Source organism: Microtus ochrogaster, assembly GCF_000317375.1.
Source record: "Microtus ochrogaster isolate Prairie Vole_2 chromosome 14 unlocalized genomic scaffold, MicOch1.0 chr14_random_1, whole genome shotgun sequence".
Taxonomy (NCBI): Eukaryota; Metazoa; Chordata; class Mammalia; order Rodentia; family Cricetidae; genus Microtus; species Microtus ochrogaster.
In genome coordinates, this window is record NW_004949096.1 from 33,627,081 (window position 1) to 33,642,933 (window position 15,853).

The 15,853-nt window shown below is 41.3% G+C and overlaps 1 protein-coding gene across 1 annotated transcript in view; it reads left to right on the forward strand.

The window, feature by feature from the left end:
- Slc12a1 (solute carrier family 12 member 1) overlaps positions 1-15,853 on the forward strand; it is an 82,746-nt gene that overhangs the window by 47,070 nt on the left and 19,823 nt on the right. Inside the window, exons 17-19 of the mRNA XM_005364392.2 lie at positions 5,432-5,572; positions 7,623-7,729; positions 10,122-10,204. Coding sequence (XP_005364449.1) covers positions 5,432-5,572; positions 7,623-7,729; positions 10,122-10,204 — 331 coding nt within the window. The remainder of the gene's footprint in view (positions 1-5,431; positions 5,573-7,622; positions 7,730-10,121; positions 10,205-15,853) is intronic.

Sequence of the window (15,853 nt, forward strand, 5' to 3'; positions counted from 1 at the left end):
TCCACCCAAGGGGAGTGCTCACCCAAGGGAAGTGCTCACCCAAGGGGAGTGCTCACCCAAGGGGAATGCTCACCTAAGTGAAGTGCTCACCCAAGGGGAGTGCTCACCCAAGGGGAAGTGCTCCCCTAAGAGGAGTGCTCACCTTGAGATATTCTAGGTGCCACAGCTGATACCTGCAATAATAGGGAAGTGACAGGATAGCTTGAACAAGAGTTCTCTTTGATTCAGAACTAGCAGAAAAAGTAATAGTGAATTTAAATGGATAGATGAAATATATTTCTGATTTCTCAGGAGACCACTTAAAAGTGGTAAATATTTTTTAAGTTACAGCCTTTGACTCAAGAACAGAACTGGCTCAGAAATAAAATGGAGATATCTGGGTTGATAACTGTCTAAATTAAAACAGTGGGAAAGATCATACCAGAACACTCATGAGTCTATGGAAGCCAATGAGAAGAAACCAGACATAATGGCCTTATAACCACACATGGATATTAGATGAAATAGTTAGATAATTGTGATGACACTACAGATACCTGGAGAATTATGCTAAGCATTCCATGCCTTTGACAGAGTTGAGCAAATTTCCTGTTACTTGAGACTGTGAGGGGGACTAACAAGGGACTAGAGGTTTTTCTAGAAGGTTTTCAAAGTAGATGCTAAAAAGTCAACAATAATTATTTACCAATGCTCCAAATAAATAGAAAGCATTGAAATTAAAATTAAAATCTATCTAAATCCTCCATACTAACCTGCCTTTGTGTGTATTCTCATTAAAATTATAATATATCTAAATCCTCCATACTAACCTGCCTTTGTGTGTATTCTCATTTTTCTCCTTTTCTCTCCTCTCACTGTCTGTGTGCTCTCTGTCTCTCTCAATTTAAATGTTTATCAATGCGTGTTTACATGACTTAAATACTTCCATAGTCTTTAAAGCATCTTCCCAGTTTCTTATTTGATCTGCAAGCACATAAGACACAGAAAACAAAGAAATTCTTGGTTTTTTTTTTTGTTTTACTAACTGGAAAAAAAGAAGCAGAAAAACTTAAATCATGTACTAGGCCATCCTAACAAGAAAATGGCAATTGGGATATCATGGCAGCCTCCCAGGGCGCCTATTGTTAGGCCATGAGGAAAAAAGCCTGGACGGCCTGAGACCACTGTTTACATTTCCAGTATTACTAAGGAATGCATGTGAGGGCAGTCAATGCTACAACGATGCAGTGAACTAATTTGCCATATTGCATCTTAAGAAACACTCAAACATCTAAAACTTAGCAATATCCTAAATGCTATGAAAGTTGGCCACGTTCTCTTTTCTTTTCTGTGCTTAGATGACAGTAACTCAAGCAATATTACTAAATACAATTATCCAGTGGGGTGGAGAGAGCTACTGAGTCGGGAAGATTGACAGGTTAGGTTATGGCCAACTGTGACTCCAGAGAATTTGTTAAAAACTTATCAAGAGCCTTTCTCTCTTATTATCAACTTTAGTGCCCTGGATTAGTGGATTTTATTTTGGCCAATATAATATAGGAACCGGTTTTGATGGAATAAGCAGTTTGGGGTGTTTTTCTGCCCTAGCAATTTAGAGAAAATTTGGTTCAGCAAGCAAGAAAATATCTTCAGGACCGGAGAAATGAACAAGAAATATAAACAGTCATATATTGGCAAGGGAGAAAAGGTCTTCCATGGAGACAAGAAATCCCGCTTTTAACTAACCCTTTGATTCCTTAGCTGCAAAAAGGACGACAGTCCTGGAAAACCTTTTCATGTGAAGTAAGTGTGTGATCTGGTAGGTTCATACATATGTTGGACAGCACTTCACATAACTCTGCTGATGTCTCCTTGAAAGCCCCGTGAGTCCGACACTCCCCAGTGCCGAAATTCTCTTGGGAACAGAAAACAGTTACTGTATCGATTAAAGACTTCCCGGTTAGTTACTTCCTGTGAACTCCTGAGGCTGCTGATGCTGTCGGAATGTTTAGATTCAAGGCTCAGCTGTCAATCATCTTTCCAAGGAGACAGATGGAAAGGGATGCAGGGGAGGCAGCGTACCACTGGAAATGTCTTTCCCCAAAGAATACTGATGATGGTTAAGCCAGCCTTATGGAAATGTTAAGTAGTGATGATGGGAAGGGAGCTACAATTTTGTTTTCAACTCCAGGAAGCAAGTTCCCCAGGGTCTTTGAAACTGACAATCAAATTCGGAGCCACTATTTAGCTACTTATTAGCTTTGATTCATTTATATGTGTAGCTTAGTCTCTCTGAATAAAAGAATCATCTGTTTTAGGGTCATTGTGAGAATTACATGTGACTTCATGCACTATTTTGTGTCTGTCAAACAGTGAATACTGAACTAACTTTGTTATTTTTGGTAATGTTGTGATGTTATTATTGAAAGAGTATGATAGTTGCTATTTTCATTCCTGAAATATGTAGTCTTCAACCAAAACCCAGATACCCTCAGGTCCAGGCAGTGGATTTTCTAGACCCCTATGCACCTAACTCATGTTCAGCCATGAAGAGCTAACCCTTCACCCTCTCCCTTCCCTTGTCTTTTTCTTGTTCAGCTTCCAAATTTCAGATGAGGGATGCTAAACTCTTTGTGTCAGTGGGCCTCTATAAAGACACTAATAAAATAATGACATTACAAATAGAGGAAGAATGAAATGGCCTAAGAATGAGCAGTAGGGTATATGACATGGTTCATGGGCCAAATCAGAAAAGGAGAGAAATTAGCCTCTGGTAGTTCCAACCAGAGAAGCAATGAAAGCAAAATCACGAGTCTCTCAACATATGGAAGCATAGTTGATATAAATATACACATTTTTCAAATTGGAGAATTAATTTGTGTGCTCATATTTGGGAATGCTGACAGAAGTTAATCTCAATAATATATTAATTGGGCGATAAAATCCATTTTGTGATCATGGCATATTTGACTATTGGTTAATTATGCTCCAGAATGTCCCCTTTCTGTTGGTGGCTTTAGCCTTCTTACGTGTCTTACAGTCTAACTCATATTAATGAGTGCGCTACGAGAACATCATAATCCCTTTTAGCAAAAAGAGATTCTGTATGAAATATTTTTATGGCTTTTCAGTATGGCAAACTTAGTCATTAAAATAAATCTCTCTGTCACCATTAATGTTTAATCAGATTTTTGTAATACTAACAGACATACGTTAAATATATTTCTTTAAGTAAGCGCCATTTTCCCCAGGAGTTTATAGTCATTGCAGGGTAGCTTAGAACTCTGATGGTCTAACATCTTTCTCAGTTGTTGGTTGTTCTTCCATCTGATGGTTGTCATCAACATTAAGCGACCTTCAGTACAATATTCTTTCCTCCTCTTGTCGTGGGTGAAGCCTAGAATGCCCACGGGAGGGCTAGGAGTTTAAAAGGCACTGACTTCTGGAACCCTGAGTGAAACTTCTCCCATACCATCTATCATACCTTCCTTAGGTCCAGGTCTTCAGACTCAATAGCCATCCTCCTGATGGCTCCACCTTTTCTATCTTCATTGAAGGCTCTTGCTTTTTGACTAACATAAGTGAATCAATTTTGAGGTGAATTTTGGTAACTTCTAGAACATATGCTGGCAAACTACTAGCTACATAAAGAACAATTGATCCAATTTAAACAAAATGCCAAAATGGAAATGGCCCCGAAGCTCAATTAGTGCTGTATGACAGAAATATAATACGTACTGTATGTATAGTTTAAAATCTTCTAGTTGTCAAGTAAAAAGACAAAAGATAGATGAAGTTATTTTTAATAATTTTTTGTTTAAGTCAAATATGTCCAAAATGTTATTTCAACATGCAATCATCACAAATGCTAATGAGATTTATGTTACATATATTTGTATACTAAGACCTCTAGGATATCTCTTATGCTCAGGGGCAACCTGTGGATGAGAGCTGTTATACTGGGCAGTGGTGACCCAGAAATTGCCTTATTTGTATAAATACATTTTCCCTCAAGAAAGGACACCATTTGTGCCAGCGAGTCAGTCCAGAGCCACATTTAAACCCAGGACTCTGACTCCCAGCTCAGTGACATTCCCAAGGTGCAGTAGAGCAGACACAATACAGAATTAGGCCTGGGATGTCAGTGAAATTATGAACATCCACTTGCAGTGGCAGAAGTTGGTGGCAGGTAGGCCCCTGGTGCTTTCTAAGCTTAGCACGAGATGCCTTACTTACTGTTACTACTCAGACAGCCATGCAGGAAAAGGGCGTTGATTCCCATGGCCAGAATAAGATTTCAAAGCTCAGAGATAACCCAGGACCTCCAAAGTAGCCAAGTGTAGGGCTAGAAATGGTCTATCTGACTCCAAAACCTGAACCTTATTTTCCTGCATCCCGAAGTCTATTGTTTCCCGTCAAAGACCCCTGAGTCTGCCATCCTAAGTGCAGTCTGGGGAACCAGTAGCATCTGAATCACCTAGAAGTTTATCAGAAATATGGACGCTTATGCCCTACTCCACACCCTCTAGGGGCAGTTCACCACATGGGATCAAGATGTCAAAGGACTTGAAATCAAAGACATCCAAACAAAATACAAATCCCTCTTTAGACTGGAGAAAGTAGGTGGCTCACGTCTGTCTGGCCAGACACATAGGTGACAAACAGAAATACCTCTGGGACTGCATTAAGTCGTGAGAAGAAGAGGAGGAACCTGAACCTTTAAGGAAGAGGACCTGTTAGTTGAACATTGGTTTCCAGAATTAAACCTTGAGCTTACTAGATGCTTTACCACCACCATGCCTGCCTTGGCTTCCCTTAGGCTGTCTCACTTCTCTCATATCATAGACACAAGGCCTTTCATCCCCGCCAAATTTAATGAATGAGGAGGAAGCATTAACTTGCCCAATTATAAGTGTATTGATGCAGGGAAAAAACAGAATGAAGGAATTCTTACCACACCTACAGGCAGTGCTTAGGCACCAATAGAACTGCCGGGATGTGCGCTTGTGGCAAAACTTGCAGTTTGTCATACACTGGCTCCCAAGAGCTCGGTCCATTTCTTGAAATTGGGATCTAACTGAGATTTCTCTGAGGTTCATAAACGTGGCTCTCACTGTAGAATCACAGATTGATTGTGGATTCATCATGAGCCTCTTCAGTCACGTTCTGAGTGTTTTCCCTGTGTGCCACCAACACCCTCAGCTTTTGTTTCCATTCTGTAGAAGGCAGTTGTTTATTAAGCCTGGATTTGGGGTTGAAAATGAGGTATATTTCAAAATGAGCAGCACAGGTCCTCTCCCAAAACAAGGTTCCCATTTAAGGGGGTACATTTCCCTCAATCCTGTATCTTCATTCAATGGGGCTTGACTGGCTGGCTTGGTCACTTGGAAAACAACAGTAGTGTGACGTATAAGAGTTGGGCTTCTAACTAATATTTCATTGCATCATACAGGGCCCTCGCAAGCTGTGTGTCAAGGAGATGAACAGCGGCATGGCTAAAAAACAGGCCTGGCTCATAAAGAACAAAATCAAGGCTTTTTACGCGGCAGTAGCAGCAGACTATTTCAGAGATGGTGTCCGGAGTCTCCTTCAGGTAAGGCAGACACTGAGGGAGTGAGCCCAGAGGCAGAAGACAGCGTCTTGGCGGATGAAGCACCTCAAACCAATGGCTAGCGTTAGGCCACTCACCAAGGAAGCATCAGAGACCGAGACAGATGATCAGGGAACGCATTTCAAATTCTCTGTGACAGGCAAAAGCCGAGGTTCTGTTACATTGAACTAGAAGTGATCGACTGGAAGCAGAAAATGAGTTTGCCTTTGGCTGCCAGCACTGTTCTGTCCCCACACTCATTGAAATGCAAATTTGTTCTCGTGGTTGAGGACATTCAGGACCCTATTAAAACTTCAAACTCTGATTCTCGTACAGCAGGTAGCCGTGGTCCGGTCAGGCATCTTTCCTATTTTTTCTTTTGCAAATGACGGATGGGCAGCTGTGAGACTCCACTAATAAATGCATTTAGATCAGGGTGGAAAAACCGCCCCAGCCTTGGGAATTATTTCCAGAACATTAAATAGTGTCGGCTTGTTAGGGAAAGGGCTTCTGCAGAAGGCAAGGAGTGGAGAGGGGCTGAAGGGGCATGAAAAGGCCCAGGATTCAGCATAGATGTGAATAAAATTGTCAAAGTTTTTTTTAAATAGTAAAAGAATCATGAAAAAAATGAAAGTAAAGAAACATGGTACATTTACACAATGGAGTACTACAAAGCAGAAAAAAATGACAGCTTGAATTTTGCAGGAAAATGGATGGAGCTAGAAAACATTATTTTCAGTGAGGTAACCCAGACACAGAAAGACAATTATCACATTTACTCACTCATAGGTGGTTTTTAAACATAAAGCAAAGAAAGCCAGTCTACAAACCACAATCCCAGAGAACTTAGACAACAATGAGGACACTAAGAGAGACTTACATAGATCTAATCTACATGGGAAGTAGAAAGTATAAAAGACAAGATCTCCTGAGTAAATTGGGGAGCATGGGGACCTTGAGGGAGGATTGGGGGGAGGGGGAGTCAGGGAAGGGAGCAGAGAAAAATGTAGAGCTCAAAAAATATCAATAAAAAATGTTTTTTTAAAAAAGAAAGAAACCATTCAAATAAATGTAAAAAAAGAATTAAACATATGGCTTCACATGAAGCATGCACCAAGTGTATGGCAGGCCAAGTTCATGCTGATTGTGCCTATGTCCTTCTACTCGGGATTGTGTCCTCTAGCATGGCTGGTGCTGGACGCTTCTCTAGTATCTTCAGGTCCCAGTAGCCTTCCTTCATTAGCAGCTCTCCTTATCTCTACTTGTCAATGTCCAATTAAACTTGAAGATTCAGAACAAATGTCTCTTCCCCATGAAGCTGTGAGCCATCAGCTGGAGCGCGAGTGTCCCTGGGCTTTCTCTGTTGCATATACTCTTGGGTTACAACTGTTTATGTACAGCTTGTCTCCTCCACGTTATTCCAAGCTCCAAGTATCTCAGACATCACTTCGTAATTAATACAGACTTGATAATATGACCACATTAAATCTGATTAACTGGAAGCCATATCCTGTCATTTAAAGTTGACAGAAACTTTTGATATGAAATATAATACCTAAGGACACTACCATGCAGGAGCAGTCTGTTTGGGAAGCACAGTTCAGTCATTCTTCAGTAAATAAGAGAAGGAAGCTTTCAACGGTCCTTGTATACAGAGATCTCCAAAACATGGATTTTATTGTTGATGACATTTTGGACATCACTATTGGAAATGAGTTCTGAACCTCCAAGTTATAACATGCACATCGACAGTTAAGCCAACCCTTACTTGATTTTAAATTATTGAACCATTTTAATGAGTGTGTCAGAAGTAATGCAAATGACTGCTAATTTAGCAAAGCTACATTCCTGTCATCTAAAACCCATTTATGGCTGAGATGATTCAGAACTGATCTTCCTATTTTATGCTTGGGTACGGGCATGAAGGACATACATTAAGATGTAATCTAATCTTCAGAACATTACTCCAGTGCTCTTTGACATCGTTTTTCATTTGCAGTAGTATTTCACTGGCACCGGAAGGATTGCTCATGTGTTTATGTCCTCTGTTTAGGCCTCAGGCTTGGGGAGAATGAAGCCAAACACTCTAGTGATTGGATATAAAAAGAACTGGAGGAAAGCTCCCTTGTCAGAGATTGAGAACTACGTGGGAATCCTACAGTAAGTGATGGCTTCCAGGATGGGCCCCTGTTGATGATGTACCGACCAGGGCAGCTTTGTGGACACACAAAGCTCTCTGTGTCAGATTCACCTGCTGGAGAAGAACGCATTCTCCTGCTCCTGTAAAGTCTTTACCAATGTGGGAAAATAAAACCCCACACCACCAATAAGAAGTGGAAGGAGTTGAAATATCTGTGGAGGTGGGGTGTAGTGATTTTGGAGTCAAGAAAGGGCAAATGTTTAAGGTATACAGGTCACCCAGGTATATAATGTTTAAGGTATACAGGTCACCCAGGTATATAATGTTTAAGGTATACAGGTCACCCAGGTATATAATGTTTAAGGTATAGCCTGAAAGTCTTTTGCTAGATTGAAGGCAAGGGACAGGTAGAGGGGAAGGAAATTTTCTTTAAAAACCTTTGGGATCCTGGGTTGGCTGTCATGCCAACAAACAGGGTGGGGAAGGAAAGACAAGTGCAGATAAGATATAATCTTACATATCTCTCTTATATGACATAGAAGATATAAGAACTGTGAACATCCTCACAGTCTAATATTTGATGTAGCATTCCTGTGATCAGCCTCCCATCATCCCAAACACTCAATTCCAAGGAGCAAAATGATAGAGCCTAGTAAAATTCAATGTTAACTAACGTGATCCAAGTTTGCGTTAGTATAAAATTGAATAATTCCACCTCCAAAGAGTAAGCAGGAGGAAGGTAGCCACATACTGCTAGAGCGAGGCTACGGTTACAATCGTGTAGTGTCTTACTATCCCCCTGTGAACAAAAGGTTTGAAATGTCTGTATCACAAGTATGGTTGATTTCACTTAGAATCCATCTTAGTATTTTTTTTATCACCTTATAGTTTGATGAGTTAGACATCTAACACGTTTCTTATTATGCCCAAATTAAATTGGACCAGGCTAGATTGTCCATAGGAGGCCCTTGTATAATGTCCTACCTTGCCTTTCCAGCTCCTAGGAGCTGCCCGAGTGGATGCGGTTGGTGGCCCGCTTTTTCCACCTCCAATCCAGCCACAGCCACAGTGCACAGACCTCTTCTGTCTCTCAGCCTCATTTTCAAGCACCCTTGTCACTGCCTCTGGCCCAGGCAGATGCTGTAGGATGCTCTCCCCTCCTCAAAGCCTTGACCTAATCATAGCACCTTTTGTCTTATGAGGAAAAGCATTCTTTGGTTTTAGGACTTAGGATGCCCTTTAAAGCCCATGCATCTGCCTATAAAAGAATAAGCATTGTCTTTGTGAAACTAATTATCTAGCTTTTCATTATCAAGTTTAAATAGAAACAAGGTTTGCTTACGTAGAGTTCTGTGTTAGAATACACCTACTTTGTTAAGTGAAGATAATTTACGTTTGAACTTTGAATGGAACTTCTTCCTATCATTCCCTGAAAGTTCAGGTTGACTTCTTATTGGAAGCTTGTTGCTTATGATGGCCATCACCTACATCAGTGATACTGTGGAGGGAGACCTGAGCAATCAATCACAGACCACAGTGATGTTGTAGAGGAAGGCCTGATCATAAGTAATTCTGGGTCTCAGTTCTGCAGATGAGCCAACAAGGGAACTTCCAGAGTGAGAAACATTTAGTTAACACAAATAATAGGCTTGCTTCTAGATCTATAACGTGTACTACAGTAGCTGAGATAAACCAACCGTTTTTCCTTCTCGTCTGCATCCTTTAACTTCCTTAGGCTGGGGCTGAGAAGACATCAGAGCCATCTGCGAGGACACAGGACTTCCAGGGAGAAGCACTTCTCTGAAGGCTGTGCAGTATCTGTAGCAAAAGCTCCTCAGAGAAACCAGAAATCTTTTTGTTTGTTTGTTGGCAGGGTTTCAACTCTGTCGTCCTAGCTGTCCTGGAAGTCACTATGTAAAGCAGGTTGACCTCAAACTCAGAGACCCACCTGCCTGTGCCTCCCAACTCCTGTGCTAGAGACATTTTAAACATGAACTCATTGCCCAGTGTCCCTGGAGATATCTTACCAGTGATAGGGAGGGAAGGCAGATAATTTCAAAAGATTTTGCCATCTATAAATGTTCCATTGTAAATATATCAGATTGTTTTGACCACCTAATAATAGATTAATTATTTTAAAGTGTGTAGAGAGCTCCTAATCAAAATAGCTACCTGGTGGGACTATGAGAACAAATCAGCTTCATAGTGAATTTACCTCCACCCAAAATTTATTTTTTAATGGCACAAAGGAAAGGAAAAAAAAAACCCAAAGAAGACATCAGCTCTTAGCTGTGTTCTGAAGAGAATTTTAATAGCTTCATGATATCAAAATCCTAGAGACAAGTTTAATATTTACCCTGTCTGAAGGTAGAAGAAAACGTTGGAAACTTAGCATGTTGCTTCCCTTTCCAGCGACGCCTTTGACTTTGAGATCGGTGTGGTCATCGTCAGAATCAGTCAAGGGTTTGACATCTCTCCAGTTCTCCAGGTCCAAGGTAAGTATTTTCCTTATACTCTCAACAGATGGTGACTTTTTCTAGGTGGTGGGGTCAGAACAGTGCTCAGCATGGACAAAATGCTTCTCCCTCAGCCCATGCTGTGTGCACTTCACATGTGCTTTCCCGTGGCTCACACGAGTAGCCTTTGTCCTGGTGTTCAGAGATATAGACTAACTCAGGACAGCTAACGATTTTTCTTGTTGTAATACCACAAAGCCAGCACCGAGGTAAACGAACACCTTCAGTAAAGTAGAATGCCAAATTAATTTCTGCAGGATGTTTCAGAAAATGAAGACCCCGTCCCCCATGGAGAAGTATGTATTTTGCTTTCAGCTGACAAGGACTGGTTTGTAGCCACTGTGGAAATGAATCTGAAGGTGTCAGGTCTGTGAATCTCTAAGTAGCGCACAGGCAGAAACACTCGTTCAGATCAGTACTATTGCTCCACTATAGAGAACGTGGCAGAGTTCTTTACTCTTAGAATTTAAATGTATCCTTATGGTATATGAAGCACGGAGAGCCACAGGTGAAGAGTTTCTGAAAGATTAGGTCAGAACACAAGTCCTCCTTTTCAGCTGAGCTCTTCTACAGAGTCTTCCAATGATACTAAGCAAGATAAGGGCAGAGTTTGGGACACCTACAGTAGAGCACGCAGAGTGCAGGTGAAGGTATTGGTATTAATGATAATATAGTGTTAATAAGCCTGGTTTCTACACTTAAGAAACTGGCATTGTAAAAGGGAAATGGTTATTAGTGTGGTCGTTACGTATGAATGAGAAATTATGGTTAAAAAGGGGGGGGTATCTCATTCCCAAAGAGGCTTCCTGGAAGAAATATGGTTTGTGGTGGTTGTGGTTTGAAAGAAAATGGCCCCCCAAAGGGAGGAGCACCATTAGGAGGTGTGGCCTTGTTGGAGGAAGTCTGTCACTGCAGGGGCAGGCTTTGAGATCTCTTGTGTTCAAGCTTCCCTCAGTGTGACTTGTCAGTTGACTTTCTGTTGACTGCAAGGCGTGAAACTCTCAATATTCCTTCAGTACCAAGTCTGCCTTTTTGCCGCCATGTTCTCTGTCATGATAATAATGGGCTGACCCCCTAAAACTGGGGAAAAATGTTTTTTTTTCATTTGTTAGAGTTGCTGAGGTCATAGGTCATGGTGTCTCTTTACAACAGTAAAGACCCCAACTAAGACAGAGGTTTAGTGGATGAGCAGAAGATAAGTAAGCAATGTTGAGGGACAGGAGAATAATGAGACTTGAGAACAAACATCTCTTGCCCAGAGGTGAGCGTGAAGAAAAGTTAAGATGAGGGACAGGGATGGGTGGGTATGTGCATAGCGAGAGCAGATCAGTACCACTCAAGGCAAGCAATGCTGAGGGCTTCCCATGCTTCTGCTGCACTCAAAGGGTGGGCTGTAGTCTGTCACCAGTGAGAACCCTCAGACAGATGTAAGTCACAGTATAATGGTCAAACTTGGCTTATAACGTTCATGCTCTTTCAGTCATTTGTGGCATGACTCAAAGAAGTCAAGAATGGAGAAAGAGATGTCACTTTCTCTCGTATACGTGACATCTAGGTTTAAATATATATATGTATATATAAGTATAAAGTATGTATATGTATATGTGACATGAAAGCAGAATTGTGTACATTTGGAGGGAAAAAGGAGACCAGTAAGAGGGGCAGGACAGACAGAAGAAGGCAGTCGGGGGCGGAGAGGACAAATATGAGCCAGGCACAATAATATATAAGTATGAAAATGTCAAGAGAAACTCATTATTTTGTAAACTAAGAAGTTAATTTTTAGAATTCAAGGGTGGAGAGATATATACAAACATTCTAGGAGTAAGAGTTGATGATTCTAATTTACTTTAAAATATTTTATCAAGGAAAAAGACTGTAAAAATGTGTACTTGAAAAAGATTTCTACAATAATGGAAGCAAGGGGAGGTAACAGCCCAAACTCGGAAATCTCCTTCAGGGATAAAGAGAAAATGGCAGAATGAAAAAGTATTTTGGAGGCATAAAGAGCAGCACTGGAGATTGATTGAATGTGTAAGATATGGGACAGGGAGCTGTGAAGAAAAAATGCCTTGGTTGACTGAGTGCCGGGGTAACGAAGGAGAAGGGCAGTGTAAGGACAGGTTTCAGCTTTAAGGGGAGATGTGTGTCTCAACTCAAAGGCAGTGGAAAATCCTGCTGGGATGCTCAGTAGGTGGTCAATAGTCTTAATCTGCCTGTGTCTAAGATCCAGACTTAGATGTTGCGGACTAAACCGTGCCTCAGGAACCACCGAATTCATATGCCAAAGTCCTAACCTCAGCGCCTCAGATTGGAACTGTCTACAAAGATCACCTTTCATGATGTAATTAAGGTAAAACAGGGTCACACCGATGGACCACAATTTACCTCTTCTAATGCTCTTACAGAAAGAGATTAGGGCACGGAGCTAGGCATTACCGTGTGGGAAGCACCACCAGCAAACTAGGCCAAGTGGCCTTCGGTAACTACCTCAGTTAACACCTTGCTACTGGAATTCTCACTCCCAGAACTGTGAAAAACAGACTTCCTTTGCTCAAATCTCCTTAATGCGTGATGGTTTCAGGGCTATCCCCAGCAAATGAAGGTGGGAAATCATCGTAGGTAAGGTGGAAATAGAAACTATAACAATGCAAACACCGCCCACGAAAGAAGCTATGAAGGAGCCAGAAAGGGGCCAGGTAGCTGGTGCCAAGGGAGCCATAGGAATAATCAGCATTGTTGGGGACAGCAGACAAGCCCAGTTAGGGTGAATGAAATAAAATTAACATGACACAGATAACTGTAGTGAAAGAGATTTCTCTAGAATTATAGTGCTGAAATCCTCATTCAGGTCTTATTTAGGCAGCTTTATTGTTGAGGTGTCAAGGGAGAAATGTCCCTGTCATTTCTAAGAGACACACTTCAACAGCAGATTTCCTGGTCCTCTGGCTCTTATGATCATTACGCTCCCTCTTCCAAGATGTTCCCTGAGCAGAAACTGTGCTGTGGATCTATCAGTTGAGGCTGGGCTCCCTATCGTCATTCATTGTGGATTTCTGTGATTCTTCCCATCTATTATAGAGAGCCGTTTCTTTGATGCGGGATGAAGACCACACTTAAGGGCATAAGTATAAGCCCTTCCAATCAGTTAAGAATTGTGCTGGTGCCGGGCAGTGGTGGCGCAAGCCTGTAATCCCAGCACTCGGGAGGCAGAGGCAGGCGGATCTCTGTGAGTTTGAGGCCAGCCTGGTCTACAAGAGCTAGTTCCAGGACAGGCTCCAAAGCTACAGAGAAACCCTGTCTCGAAAAACCAAAAAAAATAAATAAATAAATAAAAATAAAAATAAATAAATAAATAAAAAGAATTGTGCTGGTTTAGTAAAGTGGCAGTAGTAGGCTCTCCTTTAAGATTTATGACCTAATTAGTCCTGGGTAGTGGCTAGGTTTCCAGTACCAGGCATGATTTCCCTCCTGTTGAGAGAGTCTGAAGTCTGATTAGACAGCTGTTGGTTACTTCCACGATATGGCTGCCACTGTTGCATCTTTAGGGACATCTTACCACTCTGCTCATTGTTGTGCTTCATGGGCATCACAGCTGGGCAGGACAATTGGCTGCTTCCCTCCCATGGGAGCGTGCATAGAACCTTCTAGTACTATGAAAGCTGGTTCTCAGGGAGAAGGCTTCCTGGTCAGATCCAACGCAGATCCTCTGAATCCTATATACCATCTATTTTGATTATTTTTTTCTGGCTTTGGTGCCGTTGAGTTTTCTATCTAAAAATGAAAAAGTATAATTTGTATTTAGTTTATGCATTTGCTTTATTTATTATATTAGACTGATGTGTGTGATATAGCTGAAAGTCATTACCGCTACTTCTTACTGCTCCAGGCACCGAAATGCACCAACCGTTGATTTCTGTGGAGCAATAGAGCCGCTAGATTCTGTAATGCGCCTCAAAAAAGCTTGGCACTGAACTATAGCTCCTTTAAGCTTCCCAAAGAAAAAGTGCTATTTCGACCAACTTTGATGTTTGAAATATTTCTGCTTCTTAGCCAAGAAAGGGAAAATATGGTTGGATACTAATAAAATAATTATGAGTACCAACTACCTAGGTAAACAAAAATGCAGTGTCACTCAAATACACAGAGAACATGTGAAAAAAAATGTAAGGACAGAAATTAGCTTGATGTCACAGCTCCATGCTTTGTTATGAAGCGCCAACAATTTATGGCACAAGACTTATATTGGGTTTTGGATTAGAAGGAAAACAAACTTGCAGTTGGTTATATTATATTATAATATAGGGCTTAATACGAGCCTGATAAATCTTCAGGATTGCATAGAGGATGTTAATTATCATCATCATAGCTTTCCCAATGCGGGCACCGCAGTGTCCTCACGGATTATAATTTAAGGGGAACATTAGCAATTCAGAGCCCATATACCACAGTTAACAATGCATTGGGTAGAGATCAGCTTTCTAGGTAATTTGCCAGCTAATGACAATCATCTCTGCACTGTGCCACAGACTCATATGAGAATAACTTTTTGTTTAAATAAGATCTATGCTCATAACATTAGAACTTGCTCACCACAGCAAGTCGCCCACTACTGATGACTAATAGTCTTCTAAATAAATTAATTTATTGCCTGACAACACACACACAAAAAGATGTGCCATGTCATATTTTTTCACATTCCAGAGGTATTTAGCAAGTTTGCCAATTACAACGAAGTATCCAGATTGCAGCGGTAGTAAACAAAGCGATAGAGTGTGAGTCACAATTGAGTACCCTGTGTAAGTACTGCACGATTTATGACCCGCTCAGAGCACGGTGATCCTGCTGTGTCTGATCGAGTGGCTTAGCAAAATAAAGACAGATGGCCTAGCAGTAAATAATTGCTTGATTGGAAGGCAGGGCCGCAGGACTGCTTCCTGCCTTCTATCCAGCCTGACTCCACCTGGGGCTCAGCAACTGAGTCATATAAGCATTTGTGGCTTCAAGTTGATTGGCCAAGGAAAGAGTTGTAATTTAATAATGAATAAAGAAAAAGGAGGCTGTAAAATGGGAGGGGAGTATGGCTGCCCTCTGGCTCTCTCTGCTCCCCATCCTGCTGGCCTTTAGATTCAGGGCAGAGAGTGAACTAGAAACCCCTAAATGATATCTTTAGAAAAACATGACACATTGGAACATGAGGCCATTTTGACAAGTAAATGAATTTCAAAATACAGTCTCTCCGACTGGTTACCCTGTGGTCAGATTGTGAAGTGCTTAGGAATGTGATAATCTCTGTTCATAGCAGTTTGGGCACATCTGGCCTCACTAGAACTGTTTTGGGGTATGCAGAAAGAAAGTTATTCAAATCCTGCCCTCAACTGACAACCTAAAGGCCATCTACTTTCACCATTATAGTCTTGAGAAATCTCTCAAAATCTATGAAATCAAAGGGCAGACAGATAGCATGATCAGGTCACTGAAGAACAGTAAGGAGCAGCAGTTCTCAACCTTTGGGGTTGAATGACCCTTTCCCAGGGGTCACCTACGTGAAGACTTCTAGGCTGCAGAGGAAGACCCTGTCTCAGAAAAGAAAGAAAGAAAGAAAGAAAGAAAGAAAGAAAGAAAGAA